The 20,730-nt window shown below is 42.5% G+C and overlaps 1 protein-coding gene and 1 long non-coding RNA gene across 5 annotated transcripts in view; both read left to right on the plus strand.

Moving 5' to 3' along the window:
* Positions 1 to 20,730, plus strand: part of LOC147576691 (uncharacterized) — a 118,859-nt gene that overhangs the window by 49,077 nt on the left and 49,052 nt on the right. The gene's annotated exons all lie outside the window — the stretch shown is intronic.
* On the plus strand, positions 3,329 to 5,002 carry CAVIN3 (caveolae associated protein 3). The gene is made up of 2 exons (XM_086678106.1): positions 3,329 to 3,829; positions 4,380 to 5,002. The coding sequence occupies exons 1-2, from the start codon at positions 3,446 to 3,448 to the stop codon at positions 4,779 to 4,781; spliced, it is 786 nt and encodes a 261-aa protein (XP_086534232.1). The 5' UTR covers positions 3,329 to 3,445; the 3' UTR covers positions 4,782 to 5,002.

Here is a 20,730-nt window from a genome sequence, read left to right on the forward strand (position 1 = left end):
GCAATACCTTTGTTTTAGTTTTTTAAAGCATGTGTTTGATCCACCACCATAGCATTCCATTCATTTTTGCAAGATCCATTATTTCTGGGCAACTGTTAATTGAATTGTCTATGTTCTAAAGGGAGTCTTCATGCTCTATTAACTTTTCCTACAGAGAATTTCATACTTCTACAGAATGGAGAAGGCCATTGAGGGGGCAACCTATGTAAGGGAATACTGTGATACTATGGTGATTAATTAATAGATATATTAGTTTCCCAGGGTTATCAAGGTAAATTACCACAGACTGTGGCCTAAAACAACAGAACTTTATTCTCTCACAGTTTTGGAGGCTGGAAGTCTGAAATCAGAGTGTTGCTGGGCCATGCTCCCTCCAAAATTTCTAGGGAAGAACCTTTCCATGCCTCTTTCAGCTTCTGGTCATTTCAGGCCTTCCTTGGCTTCTGGCAGCATAATTCCAATCTCACTTCCATCATTGGATGGTGTTCTCCCTGTGTGCCTTATGTCCCCTTCTTATAAGGATACCAGTCATATTGGATTAAGGACCCATGCTTCTCTAGTATGATCTCATCTTGATTACACCTGCAAAGATCCTGTTTCCAAATAAGAACACATTCACGGGCATCAAAGGTTAGCACTTGAATATATATATATATATATATATATATATATATATATATATATATAAATTTTTTTGGCGGGGGTGGGGGACACAATAAACCTACAACCAGTGGGTTTCTACTTTTAATGCCTACACCAAGGAGTTTGAGGGAGTGGGTAGCAGCCACACTCCAGAAATCTTTAAGATCAAGTTATACTGCCTTAGGGGGTATCATTCTGCATTCTTGTTTTCTTTTTCCCTCATCTTAATTGGAAACTGCAATATGGCTTCTTCTTGGATACTCCATGATCAACATTGTAATACTGTAATTTCTGTCAATCTGGGCTTTGTTGACTCAGGGCATTCTTCTGGGTTGCCCCAAGTTTTTTTCTTTTTTTTTTTTTAACCTACCTTTTGGGCTCCTATTTTTCAACACCAGCCAGTTCCTATGACTTTTATACTTAAGGTTTTAGAGAGACCAGTAGAATCATCAATGGCTTTATTCCTAAGTTTTAAGCTCCTTGTTCTACATATCCAGAGAGGGATTTAGCAGGCCTTTGAAAAATACCTACCCATGTAGTCTTGCTTCCAAATGCTTTTGACTCCCTTAGCATTGCTCAAGGCTGGTGATTCTTTCATATGCTTCCTCTGGTAGCATTGTGATTGACTAATTCTGGCAGTGCTGAGATTTTTAAAACAGATATACCATCCATGTTTCTAGGGAAGCTCAAGAAGTGGGCCTAATTTGTCAAAAGGTAATTATCAGCTCTCTGATCACTGATGGGTGAAGGAATTCAGGCTAAAGCCTACCAATGCATGATACTTTCCTAGCTATAGAATTTGGTTCTGAAATGGCCATGTAACCCAGTGGAAGGCAAGTAGATTCTGGGTGGCTTCTGGGAAATAGATGTCCTAAATTATAAGATGGTCCCTTTTTTTCTCTTGACGGTATGCACAGATATGAGGCCTGAAACTGCTGTAGCCACCTTGTGCCTAGCTTGGGAATGAAGCTGACACTTGTAGGGGGGAACAACTGAGAGATCTGTAGAGAACTAGATTTGAAGCTGTGACTGATCCACAATTAATCATCACTCTATGGTAGTGTTTTTCAATTATGTTTAGATTGGATTTCTTGTTTTTAAGAACTGAATTGGGTTTTCTGTTCCCTTAGTTTGAAAGCGTTTTATCTGGTACATCCTGATGGGTCTCTTTGAGCAAATACAAGTCTAATGGAAGAAATGGTGATTCCCATCAGGCTCCCAAGGGAGTCCATTTCCTCTGTGCTAAGCAGAGGACTCAGGCTCCGTAACCTCATATCTGTAGAAGTCAGTCATCAGCTTAGCACCCCCAGAAATCTGGCAATAGATGCCATCCTTTGCAGTACTTCTGTGTCAGACCATGGATTTTTTCCATGTAACCATGCTGAGTAATACAGTTTCGTCCACAATTGTTATCAAGCACCCCTCATAGATTGGGTGAGGAGAGGAACAGAGTTTTCGTCAGGATCAATGGATTGCTTGGATTCCTGAGCCTACACTCAGTTTACCAAGTACTGTTAAAGACAAGATGGGATTTTCCAAACAGATGACAGTAACAATTCATAATCCACAGTAAGTGGATCCTCTGTGTGCACTCTCTCCTGCTCTACAGCAGCAATTTCAAATCTTCTTCACTCGCTGCAGATATTCTCACCACTTTCTAGAAAAAGTAAAAAAAAAAATCAGGCAGGAGCCACAACCAACCTCCATGAAAACAAAGACATACCAGCACCTGCTCTAACCCTTTGTTTTTTAATGTGTATTGATTTTGAGAGAGAGAGCAAGCGAGAGCAGGGGAGGAGTAGAGAGAGAGAATCCTGAACAGGCTCTGTATTGTCAGTGCACAGTCGTACCCACAGGGACTTGATCCCACCAACTGTGAGATCATGGCCTGAGCAGAAATCAGGAGTCAGTGGCTTAAGGGACTGAGCCACACAGGAGCCCCTACCCTAACCCTTTTAAGGGTTTCAGAGGAAGAGGTGTCTTGTCTGCCCTCCAAGCTTAGGGTGTAAGAGCTAGGTGTCCCGGGGCTTTACCCTTGAAACTCAAAGAAAGGGAGGTAAGAGAACTAGAAGAAAGAAAACAGGGTAATGCTACCCAACAGTAAGAGCTAGAGAAGCAGTAAAGGAAGCCTGTGGCTAAACCCTGGCGATGACTATTAGGAAAATACCAGAGGATGCCCCGCCTGCTGGTGCGCTTTGAGCAGCCTGTGCGGTCGTAAAGCCAGGCCTCCAACCTAAACGGTCTGGCGTCTGAGTCTGTAGGTTAGCTTCCCAGGGTGTCCCTGCCTACCGCTCCCAGCCCGAGGGCACAAATACAATCCTCAGAGGCGAGGGAGGCCGAAGGCGGTGGCTGTGGAAGCCCCTCAGGTTATCTTTGTGCCTCTCTTACATAGTTTCTTTGCCCACTCGATGTGCACAACAAAATTTTCCATGGCTAACTCTTTGCGGTGGTGAAAGTACATTCCAGAAAGAGACACACCAGCGAACTGGGCCCGAGGAGGGGAACTCAAACTTACAGGGAGCAAATTTGGGGAAGGGGGGCGGATACTAAGCCAACCTGCTGCCCTGCGGGGGCTCCCGGGGCGGGGCAGCAGAAGGGGGAGCGCTTACAAAGAACCCCGCCGCCGCCATCCCGCGCCCCCCCTCCCCGTCCTGCCCCCCCAACCCCCACCCCCACGCCTCCCGGGACGGCCCGCTCCGCCTGCCTGAGTCACGGCTGGAGCTGGGGAGGAGCCGGGAAAGGAGGCCCCAGCCCAGAGTGCAGCCAGCGGCCGCAGGGAGAGCAGGCAGGGAGGCCGGAGATCATGGGGGAGAGCGCGCTGGAGCCGGGGCCTGTGCCCGCAGCGCCGGCGAGGGGCCCGGTGCACGCCGTGACGGTGGTGACGCTGCTGGAGAAGCTGGCCACCATGCTGGAGGCGCTGCGGGAGCGGCAGGGGGGCCTGGCTCGGAGGCAGGGAGGCCTGGCGGGCTCTGTGCGCCGCATCCAGAGCGGGCTGGGGGCGCTGAGCCGCAGCCACGACACCACGAGCAACACGCTGGCACAGCTGCTGGCCAAGGCGGAGCGCGTGGGCTCGCACGCGGACGCCGCCCAGGAGCGCGCCGTGCGCCGCGCCGCCCAGGTGCAGCGGCTGGAGGCCAACCACGGGCTGCTGGTGGCGCGCGGGAAGCTCCACGTCTTGCTCTTCAAGGTCAGTGACCACAGGCGTCCCCCACCTCCCGGCCACCATCTGGGCCAACCCCACCCCCCACCCCCCACCCCCCTTACCCGGCCGCCTACCACACCCGCATTCCTGACCCCATCCGGTGGAACGGACTTGCAGAGCCGCACCCACTTCCCACCACGGTGCCCCATCCCTCAGAGCCTGAACGCAGCCTGGCCAACCAGGGTCGGCCAGCTCGAGCTCAGGCCACGTACACCGAATTTGCTCCAAGTCCCAGCCCATCCCTGAATGGAAATAACGGTGGCGGAAGTGCATCCTGCGACCGTTCCCTGCCTCCAATTCTTGCCCCTGCGACCACCAGCCTGCTTAAGCGGGTCCCACCTAATTTCCAAACTTTTGCAGTTTGCCAGTAGCTCCCCCTCTCCACCCCTGCCCCTGCTCTCCCACGCCTGCCTTTTCTTTGCCCCTTGGGCCCGCCCCAAGTATGGGGCGGTTCCCCGGTGTAATTGAGGAGAGAGGGCCAGGCTGCTGCGGGGTAGGGGACCGCCAGGGTCAGAGCTGTGTTCATCACATGCAGGAGGAGGCTGAAATCCCAGCCAGCGCCTTCCAGAAGGCGCCAGAGCCCTTAGGCCCGGCAGACCAGCCCCAGCCTGGCCCAGAGCAGCCGGAGGCCGAAGTTGAGGAGAGCTCAGACGAGGAGCCTGTGGAGTCCAGGGCCCAGCGGCTTCGGCGCAGCGGGTTGCAGAAGGTACAGAGCCTGCGAAGGGCCCTCTCTGGTCGGAAAGGCCCCGCAGCACCAACGCCCACGCCAGTCAAGCCACCTCGCCTAGGCCCTGGCCGGAGGGCTGATGGCCAGCCAGAAGCCCGGCCTGCCCTGGAGCCCAAGTTGGAGCCAGAACCTCCACAGGACACCGAGGAAGATCCCGGGAAATCTGGGGCTGCTGAAGCCGCGGTGCTCCAAGTAGAGAGTGCGGCCTGAGGGCTGGTGCTGTCTGCTTCTCTTGTGCCTATGCCTAGTCCCCAAATAAATCTCCCTCTCCCAATGCAGCATTCACGCCCAAATAAGGAGTGAATCCTGCACCCATAGCCCAGCTCTGGCCTTCCCTTCCCAGTGCCTTCAGTTTAGCCTGCATCCTCTAAAAGAGAAGCAGCTGCCCACACCTGCTTGCACTCCCCTTCAATAAAAGTAATGTCACCTAATCCAGACTCCATGTGAAGGGGTGGGAGGAAAAGGCTTGGAGGAGTAAGACAAATGTCGGAACCTGGAATGTGCCTTCAATTTCAACCAGATCATTGTATCGTTTCTCAGGTTCCCACTGAGTCTTGGGCACATAGAAAAAACCTGCTGGCCATTTGCTTCTTGAGCACTTTACTCGTGGAGAGGCATCCAGTACAGTCTCTTGCTGTAGGTGCTCAATAAATGTCAACAAGTGGTTTTCCTTTTAGTTTCTTCTTCCTTTTCCATCTCTTAAAAGTTGGGCTTTCCACTATTCTCAGCCTTCTCATTCTGGGTTGTCCTCTGTGAACAGACTGACTCCCAGGCCGTTGCCACCAGCCATACACACTCCAAGACCACTGTCCTGAGCCGCAATTGAAATGTACCTCAAGTCAGTGTCCAAAGGAAGCAATCTATCTTTTAATTAAGTTCAATTTCAATTTAATATTTATTGAGCACTTAGTATGTATCATTCAAAATGGCATCTCCTCTTGCGTTTTCTTTACCAATGAATGTCACCACCATCCACACAGAAATCTGGGAGTCCTCCCTGGAGGACTCCCTCTCTCTCTCAATGCCCTCCCCCATGGAAACAGTTACCTCTGCAGTCTGACCGCTTTTTGAATACCCATGGCCACTGCTCTGTTTTAGGCCTTATCTTTCACCTGACCATTATTTGAACTGCCAATCTGATCCCATCATCCTCCTGCTTCAGACCCTCAGTGGCTCCCCATCACCTTCAGAATAAAGTCTGAGTTCTTGAATATTCCTTCAGCATCTTTAATATAACTTTTTGTGATCTGGTTCCTGCCCATTTTTGTAGCCTCATCTTTTGTCGCTTCTCCTCATTCTATTGAATTACACTGATCTGTGTGCTCTCATTCTCATCTCTAACTCTCCTGCAAAACTCAGCAAGGCACCCCTGTTTCAGGGTCAGGTGCTTCTCTTCCTTGCTCCCAAAGACCTCCTCTACACCGCAGCGTTGTCTGGTTTGTGATTGATTGCAGTTACTCTCCCCACCCCTTCCCACTACACTGTGGCTCCTCTGCTGTAGGGATTGTTTTATTAATTTCTGTATTCCCCATGCTAGATACCATGCCTGGCCCACAGTAGGCCCTCATGCAGCAAGAGCATCACAGAAGAAATGGGAAGTGCGAGGGGATTAGCTAGGGATGGGAGCATGGTCGTCAGCCCATTCAATCAGTTATTGTCATATGAAAACATTTTTGAGTATCTAATGTGTTTGTATGCCCTGTGTTAGGTCTTTGAACACCAAGATAACAATCCTGAGGCCTTTAGGGACTTCAGAGTTTAGGGAGATGCAAACATGATGATATAAGTGTAGTGATTGTTATGTTATTTTGAGACAAAAGAGGGAAGGGATGCAACCTAACCTGAAGGAGGGTAAGTGGGGGATGTTTAAGGCCATATTCTTGGAAAAGGTAAATAGCGAGATGGAAAACAGGAATGGTGTGTGGCAGTAGAGCTCAGTGGTTATAGTTTGGCTTCTTAGTTCCTTCATCTTTTTTTTTTTTTTTTTTTTAAGTTTATTTATTTTTGAGAGAGAGAGAGAGCGGGAAAGGGGCAGAGAGAGATGGGGTCAGGATACGAAGGAAACTGCTGACAGCAGAGAACCCGATGTGGGGCTCGAACTCACGAATGGTGAGATCATGACCTGAGCTGAGTTAGATGCTCAACCAACTGAGCTACCCAGGCGCCCCTCTTCATCTATTAAATGGGCAAATGATAGCCTCTATTGGGCTGTTGTGAGGATTAAGTTACATAAGTATCTAGCACAAGTGCCTGGAGGAGAGTTTGTTTTAGGTGTATAATTCGTTCACCCAGTTATTCAACAAATATTTACTGAACTTGGAATTTCTGCCAGACCCTGTTTTAAGAGCTGGAGATACAGTGGCACATGAGAAAGACAGGATCCCTGTCTTTGTGGAGAGTGTAGGGGGAGACCGGCAATAAACAAGTATACTATGAGACAGACAAAAACAAGCAAACATATGTACTAGGTCTTTCTGGTTATGGGCTCTGAAGGAAAGAAAGAAGTAAGGATACAGATAATGACTGGGATAGGGGAGTACTTTAGATGAGGAAGTCGGGGATTTAAATTTTTAAAAAAAATCTTTTTTTTAATTTTTTTTTTTTATTTTTGAGAGAGAGAGAGAGCAGGGGAGGGGCAGAGAGAGAGGGAGACACAGAATCCGAAGCAGGCTCCAGGCTCTGAGCTGTCAGAACACAGCCCGACGTGGGGCTCCAGCTCACAAACCTTGAGATCATGACCTAAGCCGAAGTCAGATGTTTAACCAACTGAATTACCCAGGTGCCCCAAGGAAGTTGGGGATTTAAAACGGGAGCAGAATTCACTAGTGACTTACAATTTTTTTCTGATGAATTCAGTTAGAAGAGTCTAAGCTCCCACTGACTATGACTGGCGGGAAGTCTATTATCAGTCACTTTAGGGCTCCTCTCCTTTCTTAGATTGTACAGTTATACCAGGAGGTTCACACCATTTCCTGGTCTCTCAGACCTTGGAGGTCTCTACTGCTATTGCTTCTCATGGCCACACGATGCCGCTGTTGGGGTACCAGTGTCCTGGTTGTTGTGTCAACAACCCAGAGGTTTCCTGTCCAGCTCTGTACCCAGAATCCGGGGTCCTTCCATAGAGGCTGGCTCTGCTGTAGCTCCATTTCCTTTGGAGAAATTCAGGACTCGTCCTGCAGGCTTCCAAGCCTTAGTATGCAGACTGTATCAGCTTCCCGGCAGCCACTCCTTTTAAGGTTCTGCCATCACAGAGGGGCTGGTCTGAGTAGGCTCATTTCTCTATCCCCAAGGAAAAACAAATTCTTGTTCTTTTTCCAAATCCTTGGAAACCTACCCAATTTCCCCCTTTCAACTCGTAGACAAATCAAGAGCCCAACTGCACATTTCTTACATAAAATGTCTTGATAGTTCACGGGGAAGCACATGAAGGCTCAGAGAGCCTGCACTCTGACCTTAGGAACCTAAAGCCTCAGCTAACTTGGATGTGTGTGTGTGTGCTACTTTTTATTCCTTCCTGGTGCTTCTACAGCAGAAGTGATAAAAATCAGTTAAAACAAAACTAACTTATTTTCTTAATAGTTCTCTTTGTTACATTTTGTTCTCCATCATTACCACTATTGCTGTTGTTATTAATATAAACTAAAGGGAGTGGAGACTGACACAGAGTACCAACTTGTCATCCGGCATATGTGGCATTTAGGTGGCCGCTTTAAGCAATGTGGAGGCACACTGGTGGATTACCAAAATTCAGAGTTTGGTTCTCAGTTCTTCAGATGAGAAGCACAATTTATTATGTGTTCCAACGTGATTAGGCTGAGAGAGACTGATCTGCAATAACTGAACTTAGAAAACACTGGTTACCTTGAGTGCTGGATTCATTACTTTGTGTGAGAAATCCAACTGCTAAGTGAAGTAGAATAGTCTAACTAGCTAGTCAGAACCTTTTCCATCCTGCAACATGGGGAGCCAAAGTAAGATCTTAAAGTGTAAGGAAATAGAATTGTAGAAATGGGATGAAGAAAATCAATAGGATTATCAAACCTGGTATGACCATTTTCTGCTGTGATATTCCTCCTACATGGATAAGAATATGTACATTCCTGGCAGGAAATTTCTTCCCCTGTTAAGTACTGGAGATCCTTTTGACTTTCCTTTGTTGAGACTTGAATCCATATAACCTTATCGTTGAAGGGAATCCAAAAGCCATACAACCCACCTGCATTTCCATCACAACATCCACTACCATTTTTTTTTTACCTATCCTTAGCTGGCCTGTGCTTGAAAAAGGCGGGTGACAAGGAATTCACTACCTCTCAGGCAACTGTATTTTTGGGCAACTTTGGTTGATAGGAAACTTCTTTATACTGAGATCAACATCTGTCTTTATGATTTCTCGTATGTGGCAGTTGGCCACAAACAAATAAAGAAACAAAATTTCTTTATTTCTATGATGTATGTGTCCTTGGAGTCCAGCTTCAGTGGGCCACACAGGACTGACTCATCTAAAACATCCTTTACATCATCTTCCTCGGGTGAAACATTGCTGGTTTATTCAGCCATTCGTTGTGATCTATTATCAATCTTGGTCATTCTTTTTTGGATTGTTTTCATTTACCCATATCCATTTGGAATAGGGATGTGCCAAGGTGCATAGAAAAAAGTATGGCTTTCATACTCAAAGACATGGGAGCTTCATTGCTGGTGAATGATAATTTCCTTTTTTCGGCTTTCCTATGAGGATTAAGTAAGATTTTTTATTTGCCCATTCATTCATTTTATATTTGTTGTGCTAGGTGATGGAGATGGATGGTATAGTATGTGGATCGGGATATAATAGAACTGTAATAGAGCGCTCATAGAACTTACATCAAGCTGGCAGTTATGATAAAGTTTTAAATAAATGCTATGATGCTAGAAGTATAAGTTGCTATGGGAGCACACAAATGCAGCCTCTAACCTAGCAGGGGTGGTAGTAATTACAGAGGAGGTTCTCCTGAGGAGAAATGATCTTCCCTCCAACCTGATTTCTATTTCTTTTTTGTCCTATTGAATTAATTATATAAGTTTCTCAAGTGACTTTTTAGAAGGACCTGAGATATAGTAAAAAAAAAAAGTATACTTATCTCAGTATCTCATAGGAAACACTAAATGCAACATATCTCAAACTGTGCTCATCTTTTCTCAGAAGTCAAGATTCTCTTCTACATTTACTTTAGAAAGTGTTAGAACCAAAGACCTGACCCTTTGCCCCCACCCCAGCCCACCCCAATCCCTACATCCAATGAGTCACCAAGTCCTATAGATTCTTTATTAAGAATTCTTGTGAACTTTTCTCTCACAAATAACTAATAAATTTGGACCATTATGGAAACTTGAGAAGAAACCCTGTGCCATAGGAAGGCAGAGCTGAGAAATGGAGAGACACTGAATATCACACTTTGCTTGTGGGCAAAGTGGAGTTAATAGCACTATCTACTTTGTGAGTTTGTGAGTTAAGTGAGTGGATATATGTAAAATGCTCAGGATAGTGCCAGGCATGTGAGAGCTTAATGTTTGTGGTTGTTTGCTTATGCTCACTTGTTCCCTAAATTTAGTCAGGCAGGAACTCAGCGCTTGCCACAGACATTTTCATTTATGTGAGCTAATAAACATACTTTTTGTTTAATCACAGTTTTGCCTTTGTGTGTGTGTGTGTGTGTGTGTGTGTGTGTGTGTGTGTATTTGGTTTTCCCCTGCAAATGAAAGATTCCTAATAGACATAGCTCCATTGACACTGGAACCAACATGGAAGGCAAGGGCAACATCTTATTGTTCGTTGTTATCTCCAGCATCTAGCGCAGTGCCTGGCACAGAGTAGGCATTCACTGAATATTTGGAGGATATGCAAATTTGTTCCAGTGAGGTGCTGGGAACACAAGGATGAACAAGAACCTGCCTGGAGGAGTTGGCTCATGGATGAGCCCTGTTTATTGTTCTTTGGAGCTCTGTTGTTTCCTCTCAGGGTCAATTAAGGCATAGTAGAGACAATGGCTGGGGCCCACAATCCTTTCTGGGCCGTGAGAGTGTTAATTTTTATGATCAGAAGAAAAAAAATGAACTTTTAGGTAAAAAAGTGTTTTAATATATAATGTTAATGTATTGGCCTTTACCTTTATACCAACACAATTGTAAAATATAATTTTTTTAATGGATGAAGGAGTCCATGAGGGCAAAAGTGCCTAGAGCCCATGGAAGCCACAAGGCAGTCTTGCTTCCTTGGTCTTTTGTCTTCTTTCTCCTTGGAGTTTTCAGGAATTTTTTTTTTTTCCTCTCACACTCATTCTCACATACTCAGTCCGTTAGTTTGATTCTAGCTTTCTCTTTTTTTATGTTCTTTGGCTATTGTTTAGAATTACCCTCAGAGGTGCCTGGGTGACTCAGTGGGTTAAGCATCCTTAAGTATCTGACTTTGGCTCAGGTTATAACCTCACAGTTTGTGAGTTTGAGCCCCACAGTTCCTGATGAGTTCAGAGACATTCAGGGTTGTCGGGCTCTGCTTTGGATTTTCTGTCTCCCTCTCTCTCTCTGCCCCTTCCCTGCACTCTCTCTCTCTCTCTCTCAAAAACAAATAAATAAGCATTAAAAAGACAATTAACCTCAATTATTTTTTTATTAAAAATGCAGTAGGTTCACTATATGTCATTATTTATTTTTATTTTTGTTTTTTTTCCTAAAGATTTCAGTTTTAAATAATCTTTAGACCCAGTGTGGGGCTGGAACTCCCAACCCCAAAATCAAGAGTTGCATGCTCCACCAACTGAGCCAGCTGCCCCTTGTCCTTTTTTTGTTTTTAAAGAGAGAATTTGTTTTACTTATTAAATTTTAATTCCAGTATAATTAACATCCAATGTTTTATTCTTTTCAGGGGTACAATATAATGATTCAACAATTCTATGCATTACTCAGTGATCATGATATGTGCACTCTTAATTCCCCCTCGCCTATTTCACCCATGCCCCCTCTTCCAACCTCTCCTCTGATAATTACCGAAGTTCTCCATGGTTAAAAGTCTTCTTTTTTAGTTTTATTCTTTTTAGCTTCCTTTGTTTGTTTGTTTTGTTTCTTAAATTCCACATATGAGCAAAATCATATGGTATTTGTCTTTCTCTGGGGCTCCTGGTTGGTTCAGTCAGATAAACATCCGACTCTTGATTTCAGCTCAGGTCATGGTCTCATGGTTGGGTTCATGAGTTTGAGCCCCTCATTAGGTTTCCCACCGACAGACGGAGCCTGCTTGGGATTCTCTCTCTCTCTCTCTCTCTCTCTCTCTCTCTCTCTCTGCCTCTCCCCTTCTTGCACTCTGTCTCTATCAAAATAAAATTTAAAAAAAGGAAAAAAGATATTTGTCTCTGACCGATTTATTTCACTTAGCATTATACTCTCTAGTTCTACCCATGTTGTTGCAAACGGCAAGATTTAATTCTTTTTTATTGGCTGAGTAATATTACATTATATATACATACATACACACACACTACCTCTTCTTTTTCCATTCATCAGCTGAGGGACATTTGGGTTGCTTCCATTCTTAGCTGTTGTAAATAATGCTGCTATAAATATAGGGGTGCATGTATCCCTTAGATTAGTGTTTTTGCATTTTTGGGGTAAATACCAAAGTAGTGTGATTATTGGATGGTAGGGTAGTTCTTTTTTTAATTTTTTGAGGAACTGCCATACTGTTTTCCACAGTGACTGCACCAGTTTGCATTCCCACTAAAAGTGCACTAGGATTCCTTTTTCTCCATATCGTTGCCAACACTTGTGTCCTTTATATGCTTTCTTCATTCATGTAGCCATATCCATGCTGCCTCAGGCCCTCAACCACCAGCCTGTGTTCAGCTCTGAAAGCTTTATTCCTATTAGAATGAAACCACTACTTTAAGGGAGCTCCTTGGGCCAGCAGCCTACAGACTCTATTCTCATTGCTATAAAGTAAATTTTGTGTATTCTGCACTTCAGGATGTGCCCATTCACCTTGGAGAAGTACATTCTGCTGGTTCTGCACATGTTCATCTTCTGGGATTTGGGGTTGGGATCATCCTTGCTCTGATCTTTGCTGCTAGATCTTGTGGCTCTTACAAATTTCCTAGTTTCATCAAAGATGCACAGAGTTTGCATTTATGTTCCTCTTTGCTGCTTTAAGACTTTTTCCAAGATGATAAGATGATGAGAAAAATACACAGGTAGAGCAAATATGGGGCCTGGTGTAATAAGTATGTACCACTTCCTTCCCCCTGACAGTTTAAGAAACTTAAAAATTGATTTTATAGAATATAAGTCCAAAGAAGGTGTTAGAATCATCTGAACATAACACAAATACTCCTGAAAATTGAAGGAAACTGTAACCTCATCCAGAGGAATGCTAGGGAACATGAAGCCCAGAGTTACGAGTTACTCCAAAAGCTGGAGTACTAATTTCTCATACAGCATTCCCATATAATTAATGGAGACTAGTAATTAATAGATAATACATACAAAACTTATTGGAGTTTTCTCTAAAATTTCCTAGCCCTTACAATTTTGGGGGATTAAATTATAGACTTAATTTTTCCCTAGAGTCCTAATTTGAACCTGCATAATTTTTCATACATGTATTACACACACAACCCACATAGAGATTTTAAAACATTTCAGTAGTTGCTTTCATTGGATTCAGTTTCATGGAAAACCTTTGGAGACCTCTCTATAGCTATACACGCACATGTATACCCATATACATATGTATGAATACACACATATATACTTACATATCATATATATACACACACAAATACATATACAAACAAAGATGTGGCCATCTTTAAGGGTTAAGGTTTATAATCTATTTCACCATTAAAGAAATACCCAAGTTGAAGAATAATACATCTTTTAGTTCTGTTATATGTTTTCACCACTATATATTTGGGTTTAAAACAAAACATTTAGGATAAAAGTGACTAAAATTGGAATTGTGCAAGTTAACTTAAGAAACTTCATAAAGGAATTTTACTAAAGCAGGAGTTGTGATAGATTCCCTTCCCTTCTTGATTCTGAAGCAGCTCTCTCAAGGTAGAATTGTTAAGTGGTTCAAAAGACCCCCCTCCACCCTGTTTCTCCCTCTAGAATCTCTATATGGGAGAAATGTCTTGATAATTGTCTGGCTATATTTCATTTTAAGTACCTCTATTTTTCTCCCTGTATGTTGCTTAATTCAATCTATCAAGATCATACTTATCCCTGAAAGAAAAAAATCATTAAAAAATCATTCTGAAGAAAAGTCATGACTTTAGACATGATTTAACTCATAATGACATTTTACTTTCCTTAAATGGACTCCACCTTACTTACTTCAGTATACTTGAGAACTATAGATCATTCTGGAATACACAAAACTAATAGTTTTAAAAACTGTTTTGACAGGCAAATCACACATTTAGGTAGAACTGATAAGACTTATAATTTCTCAACTTCTCACATATATAAATCACACATTCATTCTGGTCAAAACACACTCTTCAAAAAATAAGTTTCAGAAAGGAGTTTCTCATATTTATGAATGGAAATTTAATGTTCCCAATTAACTATTTTTAAACATTTGCTTAAAAGGCATCTATTTAAGCAAATGTATTTGGAAATGATGTCACATAATTTCAAGGTCAGAATACTCTCTCCTGTCCCCCACTCCTGTTACTTTCCTCCATGGACAGAGAGATTACGTATACACATTCCAAATAAATAATTCTGAGTTCAAAAGCATCAATTTACAACCAGCATAGACATAAGTACTCATAATTTCAATGTTTAGCTTGTTTCCAGTCTTTTCTTTGCCATTCCTTTAGAGAGGGTCAGTAAATTTGGAGACTATACATATCTCTACTATTATCCCCCCTCATGTTTAAAACCTTGACTTCTATCCAATTTCCTTTGCTAAGTTAAGATTCATTATTTCACATATTCTCTATTTTATTTATTTTTTTAAGTTTATTTATTTGAGAGAGAGAGAAAAAAAAACGAGTGGGGGAGGGGCAGAGAGAGAGAGAGAGAGAGAGAGGGAGAGAGAGAGGGCAAGAAAGAATGGCAAGCCAGCTCCATGCTCAGCACACAGCCTGATGCAGGGCTCGATCTCATGAGCATGAGATCATGACCTGAGCCAAAATCAAGAGTCGAATGCTTAACCAGCTGAGTCTCATAGACACCCCCAGATTCCTCTCTATTTTAAAGTTGACATATAGGGGCATTCTACATAAAGTAGGGAGTATTACTTCCTTGATTTGGTGGAATTTGTTTTTAAAACTTGCAGAACATTATGTGGATCTCAAGTAGTTGATGTGCCCAGGGATAGGCAAGAAGATCAGAGGATAGAGACATTAGCAGAAGGGAAAAAACCCAAATAGTATCCATTAAGGGTAGCTCTTAAAAGATCATAGCACCACCTGGCAATATCATGCAAGAACAAGATCTGGTAATAGGAAATTCCTGGTCCCTAAACGATGATGTAGACTCAACAGAGTCCATGAGGAAAACTGTGGCAGGCATGGGATTAATTTGTAGGGAGTGTGTGGAAACTGCTTCCCACCACCAAAGCAGCCTCCTGTTGGGTCAGTGGACAGATGAACTGCTTATATAGTGCGTACTAATGGAAAGGACCCTCTGCATATCTACACAAAGATGTGCACTATGATTATTATTCAGTTACTGTTCTATGAGTTCTACCCTAGGTAATAAGAAAGAAAGAATAAATATGTGAAAAGATATCTTAATGTAACTTAGAAAATGTAGAGTAATATAAATTGTGTGATTCCATTAAAAATATATATGTATAATATATATGTCATAGAAAACAATTTACTTTTTGATAGTGGGATGGGGAAATATACACTTGTATTTTTCATTTTTGATTCTTCGATTATTTGCACTTGTGAATATGTATGAATTTTGATAATAAAAAGTGGAAAATTTTACCATTCTACTTAATTCAGAAGTCCTTAGACTATAAATAAAATAGCTCTATCTTTCCTTTTTTTTTTTATTTTAGAGAGAGAGAGAGAGTGATAGGGGAGAGGGGCAAAGGGAAAGAGAGAGAGAGAGAGAGAGAGAGAGAGAGAGAGAGAGAATCTTAAGCAGGCTTCATGCTTAGTGAAGAACCCGATGCGGGACTCATTCCCATGACCTTGGGGTTATGACCTCAGTCAAAACCAAGAGTTGGACGTTCAACCCAGGTGCCCTGGTAACTTCATATAATCACTGTCAATTTTTTAAATATTTCTTAACCAAACTGTATATATCTTTCACAGCAGAAGTATGAGCAGAAATTTTGAGTTAAGAATTCTGTAGCTTTTTTCTTTATATAAATTTTGGCTTTTATTCTTTCCTTTTTCTCTTGTAACTATAGGACTATGCATAGCCCAGGAAAATTCCATGATGAAGAATTAAGTAATCAGAATAGGAGATAATACCACAAAGAAAAATACAACATTCACAATAATGAAATTTCATGCAGCTATCAAAATTATGGTTTAAAATCATTTTAATTATATGAGAAAAATTTCAAAATACAATGGTTTGAAGTATAAGGAAACCAAATCATTTATGCAGTATGATCCCAGCTACATTTTTTTTATTTTATTAAAAAAAATTTTTTTTAATCTTTATTTATTTTTGAGAGAGAGAGAGAGAGAGAGAGAGAGTGCGAGTGGAGGAGGAAGAGAGAGAGGGAGACACAGAATCCGAAGCAGGCTCCAGGCTCCGAGCTGTCAGCACAGAGCCCAATGTGGAGCTCAAACCCATGAACTGTGAGATCATGACCTGAGCCGAAATCGGACGCTTAACCAACTGAGCCACCCAGGCGCCCCCCCAGCTACATTTTAAAATTAAAGTATGCTGGGGCGCCTGGGTGCCTCAGTCGGTTAAGTGTCTGACCCTTGATTTTGGCTCAGGTCATATCTCATGATTTATGGGATCGAACCCTGTGTGGGGCTCTGTACTGACAGCTGGAGACTGCTTGGGATTCTCTGTCTCCCTCTCTCTATGCCCCTCTGCAACTTGTGCGTGCTCGTGCATGCACTCTCTCCCTCTCTCTCAAAATAAATAAATAAACTTAAAAAGAAATTAAATTAAATTAAAATGTGCATAGGAGGAGGAAGACTAGATAAAAATGTTAACTGTGATGATAGGAGAAATCACATGTTTTCTTCTTTATACTTTTTCCTTAGTTTCCGAATCAAATTATTTTTGAACAAGTACAGGAAAAAGTACATATTTAAAACATGTTAAACAACAATAAAACATAGACTCAAGTAAATAAAAGCGGTCAGAAATGAGGATGAAATTTATGAGTGTGAAGTAAAGGTAGGAAGATAGAGGCAATTCTATGCTGAGAGGCTCTATTTAGTAAGAGGGCCTCATATGATTTATACAGAATGGGGTCTTGAGCCTGTACATTTGTTTTTCCAGCATCCAAATAAGGGGCTTTCAGATTGTGTTGAGAAGCCAAAAAAATGCAGAAGATAGATAATCTTTAGTTAGAACCCGAGTCTCTGCAGGCAGCTGTCCCTCTCTTGACAGAGCTTCAATAGTGGAGCACTCCTGCAGGCGTATCTCCATCTTGTCAGCACAGAGAAGAAAATAAAACTGCAGGCATCTGAGTTACTCATAGGGAGCTAAAGCTAAATAAAGAGGAGACAGGGTGGAGGTGGGTGGTGATGGCATGGATCCTAAGCATGGCTTTCAAAGCATAAATACTTACGCTGCACAGACTATCTACAAACTGGGGATATAATTGAACAGACAGCATGAAAAGACAGGAGTCTTCACTGGAGAAAAAATAAGACAAGATAGCCATACCCTGTATGATCACAAACCTCTTACATATACCACATTTAAAGCCGGGGTCTCAGAAAACAAGCTTGTCATCATCCACTCCATTTCCTTTTTTCTCCCTTACTTCTGTCATATTACTTAAACAAAGAGGCCATTAGACTGAGGTAGCTCTAATGCCCGGGCAGTCCACCTAAGCATACCAAACTCTAAGCCTGTAAATGCTTTGAGGTTGCAAAATTGAAACCTAAGGACATCCAGTCACAAACAGCCAACTAGGCTTTTTAAGCAAGAGCCAATCAATAATTTCCTTATCTTGCTTCTAGAGGCTCTCTATATGTCTTTACCTTGGCTCCTGTCATGGAGTTCTCCTAGTCACTTCTGATTTGGCACTATCCTATTGGAATGGATAAATGCTTAAATAAACTTAAAAATTTTAATATGCTTCAGTTTTGTCTTTTAACACTTCTGTTAACCTTACCTCCATTGTCCCAATTCCCAATGCTCAAACATTTTGTCTCCTCTGCAAGCATCTCATATATATAATTGGTCAACAAATCTTGAAGGAGCTAGGTATGCAACATTTCACAAATCTAGTCTCATTTCTGTTACATTGCCATTATCCTCATTTAGAATTTTGTTTCTCATGTGGGCTCTTGAAAGCATCTTAGATATCCCTATTCAAATCTATGTCATATAATCAGTTGGTCAAAACACTTGATTCAATTCTTGATTTTCTCAAAAACTTGTGATCTCTTCTTCTTAGCCAAAGTTGCATTGTTGTGTGATACTTGTTATATTCTGTTTGTATAATTGTTCCATTCCCCACAATGCTGTTAATTTTTCGAGGGCAGGGATATATTTAATTTATCTTTCAGTCCTCCATAATACTACATGTATTTAAAAGTCATAAAAATAGGGGTGCCTGGGTAGCTCAGTCGGTTAAGCGTCTGACTCGTGGTTTCGGCTCATGTCATGATCTCAGGATTCATGAGTTTGAGCCCTGAATCTGGCTCTGTGCTGACATCGCGGAGCCTGTTTAGGATTCTCTGTCTCCCCCACTCTCTGCCCCTCCCCCACTCACGCTCTCTGTCTCTGTCTCAAAAATAAATAAATAAACATTTAAAAAGTCATAAAAATAATTGTTTCATGTAATAGTGGGCCTTTGGTATATAATTATTAACTTAGCTTCCCTATCCTCTTACCTCAATTCTAAGAAACTCCTCCTAAAAGCATGCCTTAAGTAAGAGAAATAAGGCTGATGCTTCCTCTTGGAACCATAAAAACTACATCCTGAGCACCTGTTTCCACCCATATCCTCCATCAGTGGTGGAAATACATTAATGTGCAGTCCACCCAAGATACTGAGGTTAACAAAAGACTCTTAATGATAGAGAAAAAAGTATGGGTTGACCATGGGAGGTGGGTAGGAGATGGGCTAGATGGGTGATGGGTACTAAGGAGGGCACTTGTTGTGATAAGCACTGGGTGTTGTATGTAAGTGATGAATCACTGAATTCTACTCCTGAGACCAATATTGCACTGTATGTTAACTGAAATTTAAATTTAAAAAGGGGGGGAAATCAACTTAAAAATACTGAATTATCATCCCTTTTCCATAATTGCCTGTTTGCTGGAAAGTGTTAGCACCTCTATCTCTGTTGGGGATTGATGCCCATGAAGTGTTTACTACTAGGCACAAGTAGATGCAGATCCTGCAATTTGATAGACCCAAGTTCTTTATTTTATTTATCTATTTTTTTAGAGAGAGAAAAAGAGAATAGAGAGAGTATGAGTGAGGGAGAGAGAGAGGGCAAGAGAGAGAGGGAGAGAGAGAGCAGGTTCCATGCTCAGTGTGGAGCCCCATGTGGGGCTCCATCCCATGACCCTGGGATCATGACCTGAGCTGAAATCAGGAGTTGGACACTCAACCAACTGAGTCAACCAGGCACTGTGATAGACCCAAGTTCTTAACTGCACATAGTTCTGGACTGACTGCTATTATCCTGTCATTACCACGCAGGATGCTCTGATTGCTTTCCTATAAGCTCTTTGCCCTCCCACTAGGAATCTCTGTTCCTCACGTTCTCTTCCACTCTGCCTTTGCCAGTGGGCCAGGATTCTGCAATAGAGTTGAATCTCCCTGCCCTTGCTCCAGCCATGGTTGGAGGTGCTCTCATTATGTCCCTGGAAGCTCATTCTTTCAAATATTCTTATTTTAGAAGGCATATCCTGTGTTACAGGATTTTGCTGTTCTACCAAAAACTCAGTGCAACCTTTCTCTCAAGGGAAGGGCTGGGATCTGGATCTTTTCTCCAGATCAGTGGGTTGGGGGACTTAACAGAATACCTCAAATAGACTCATGGCTCTTTGACTTTCAAGTATATTACTCAGACAGACCATTATATATATTAAACATTATGATAGTGTGTGTTTGGGGGGGGGTAGTTTGTTCCTCTTAGCCTTTGCTTTTAGCCACTAATATAGTCCCAGACTTCCAAAGTATATAAGCAAGTAAGTATAGGATATTTAGTTATGACCATTCCTTCCCCCCCCCCCCCCAACCTTTTTTTCTTCCTGGAGGACAGACACAATAAGGCCCATATATTTGCCTAGTACTTTTCAGGTTATACTAATGAGAAGGAGTTGAATAGGAAATATGGAGCTCTGATCTAGATTAAACAAAAGTCAAGGCTTTTTTGAAGATGGCAGAATACTAAAACATAAGGATAATAGAAATGCCTGAAAATGAAGAAGAGCTTCCAAAACAAGACAAGAAATCTCAATACCTATTGACAAAAGTAAAACATAAGTATAATAACAAATTTAAGAGCTTAACACCATCTACAAAGAACAAAGCTACAGAAGCCAAACCCTAGAGGGAATCTCTGCAGTGTGGTAGATGTTGAGTGGATGCATTTTCTAGCTGCATAGAGACATTAAGGGGGCAGCCACATAGATCCAGCTAGAGTTATGTTCTAATTTACTGATCCCTATTTTCCCCTGGTCACAACTGACTGGCCCAGGACGAAGCATTACATCCAAGCTAGGTCAATCACAGTCCTTTCTCTAGACCTTTGGTTCTCAACTAGACATGATTTTGCCCCCAGGGGACAGTTGGCAAAGTCTGGAGACACTTTTGAGTGTCACGAGTGGCATCTAGTAGGTAGAGAGGTCAGGAATGCTGCTAAACATTTTAAAATGCACAGAACAGCCCCCTACAGCAAAGAATTAGCCTGTCCAAAGTGTCAATAGTGCTGAGACTGAGGGGTGCCTGGGTGGCTCCGTCAGTTAAGCATCCGACTTCAGCTCAGGTCATGATGTC

This window comes from Puma concolor, chromosome D1, assembly GCF_028749965.1.
Source record: "Puma concolor isolate L17-30 chromosome D1, mPumCon1.1.hap2, whole genome shotgun sequence".
Classification (NCBI taxonomy): domain Eukaryota; kingdom Metazoa; phylum Chordata; class Mammalia; order Carnivora; family Felidae; genus Puma; species Puma concolor.